General features: G+C 48.2%; 1 protein-coding gene across 1 annotated transcript; it reads right to left on the bottom strand.

Moving 5' to 3' along the window:
* Positions 1-953, bottom strand: LOC102425159 (olfactory receptor 52M1-like). The gene is given in 2 exon segments (XM_014460751.1): positions 1-476; positions 479-953. Coding segments are annotated over 2 exon segments (951 nt in total).
* Positions 954-1,162: the final 209 nt, after the last annotated feature.

Raw genomic sequence — 1,162 nt, 5'->3', positions numbered from 1 at the left:
TCATCTGATCTTAGTTTGTATCTTCAGGATTTGAAGAAGCCGCTCTCGGATCTGCTTAGTGCGGACAGCATAGACAATGAGATTGAGGATTGGAGGAATGAGGAGGTAGAAGTTGGCCAACAGAGTGTGGATTGGAGGAGGCACCTGGTGACCAAATCGATGAATGAGGGAGGAAACGGCAATGGGAACATAAAAGATCAGAATTGCACAGATGTGAGAACCACATGTCCCCAAGGTTTTAAGCCTGGCCTCAGGGGTGGCCAGCCCCATCACAGCTCTGAAAATCATCACATAGGAGGCAGCAATGGCCACTGAGTCCAGGATCAGCACCAGAAAGCCAATGCTCAGCCCATAGACATTATTGATCCTGCTGTCACCACACGCCAAGGTGACCACAGCCACGTGCTCACAGTAGGAGTGCATGATGACTCGGGCTTTGTATAGAGGCAGCTGCAAGCGGATCATCACAGGCAGAGTCCAATGTAGAGTATACCCCGGAGGAGGGCAGCCAGTCCCAAACGACCCACCATAGTATGAGTGAGCACTGTGGTATGACGCAGTGGGTCACAGATGGCTACATAGCGGTCAAAAGCCATGGCAAGAAAAATGCCTGACTCGACTGTGGCAAAGCAGTGAATGAGAAACATTTGGGTCAAGCAGGCATCCAGGCCAATGTCACCAGCACCAAACCAGAAGATTCCCAGCAGTTTGGGCATGGTGGAAGTGGAGAGAACCAGGTCAATGACAGCCAGCATGCACAGGAAGAAGTACATGGGCTGGTGCAGGCTGCGCTCTACTCTTACCACAGCCAGAATGGTGATATTCCCCACCACAGCCACCAGGTACATGGAGCTGAAGGGGATGGAGAGCCAGATGTGCAGGGACTCCAGCCCTGGGATGCCAGTGAGCTGGAAGGAGCTGGGTACCGAGCAGACATTATGAAAAGTGAGCATAGCTATTCATAAATGAACCTTCTCACTTGGGCCCCAAAATGCAGTAGAACTTTTCTTCTAGAAATAAAAGACAAGAGGATTTTATTCTTAAGTCCTATAATAAAGAATAGGATCATTGATAAGATGCTATAAACTTCTTTCTCAGAGGAAATTACAAAATGTGACAGTGTAGGTGTCATATTATTGTTATTATAGTACTCACAATTTTA

This window comes from Myotis lucifugus, unplaced genomic scaffold (genome assembly GCF_000147115.1).
Source record: "Myotis lucifugus unplaced genomic scaffold, Myoluc2.0 scaffold_138, whole genome shotgun sequence".
Taxonomy (NCBI): Eukaryota; Metazoa; Chordata; class Mammalia; order Chiroptera; family Vespertilionidae; genus Myotis; species Myotis lucifugus.
The sequence above is the reverse complement of the archived record's forward strand: the minus strand, read 5'-3'. Positions and strand labels throughout refer to the sequence as shown.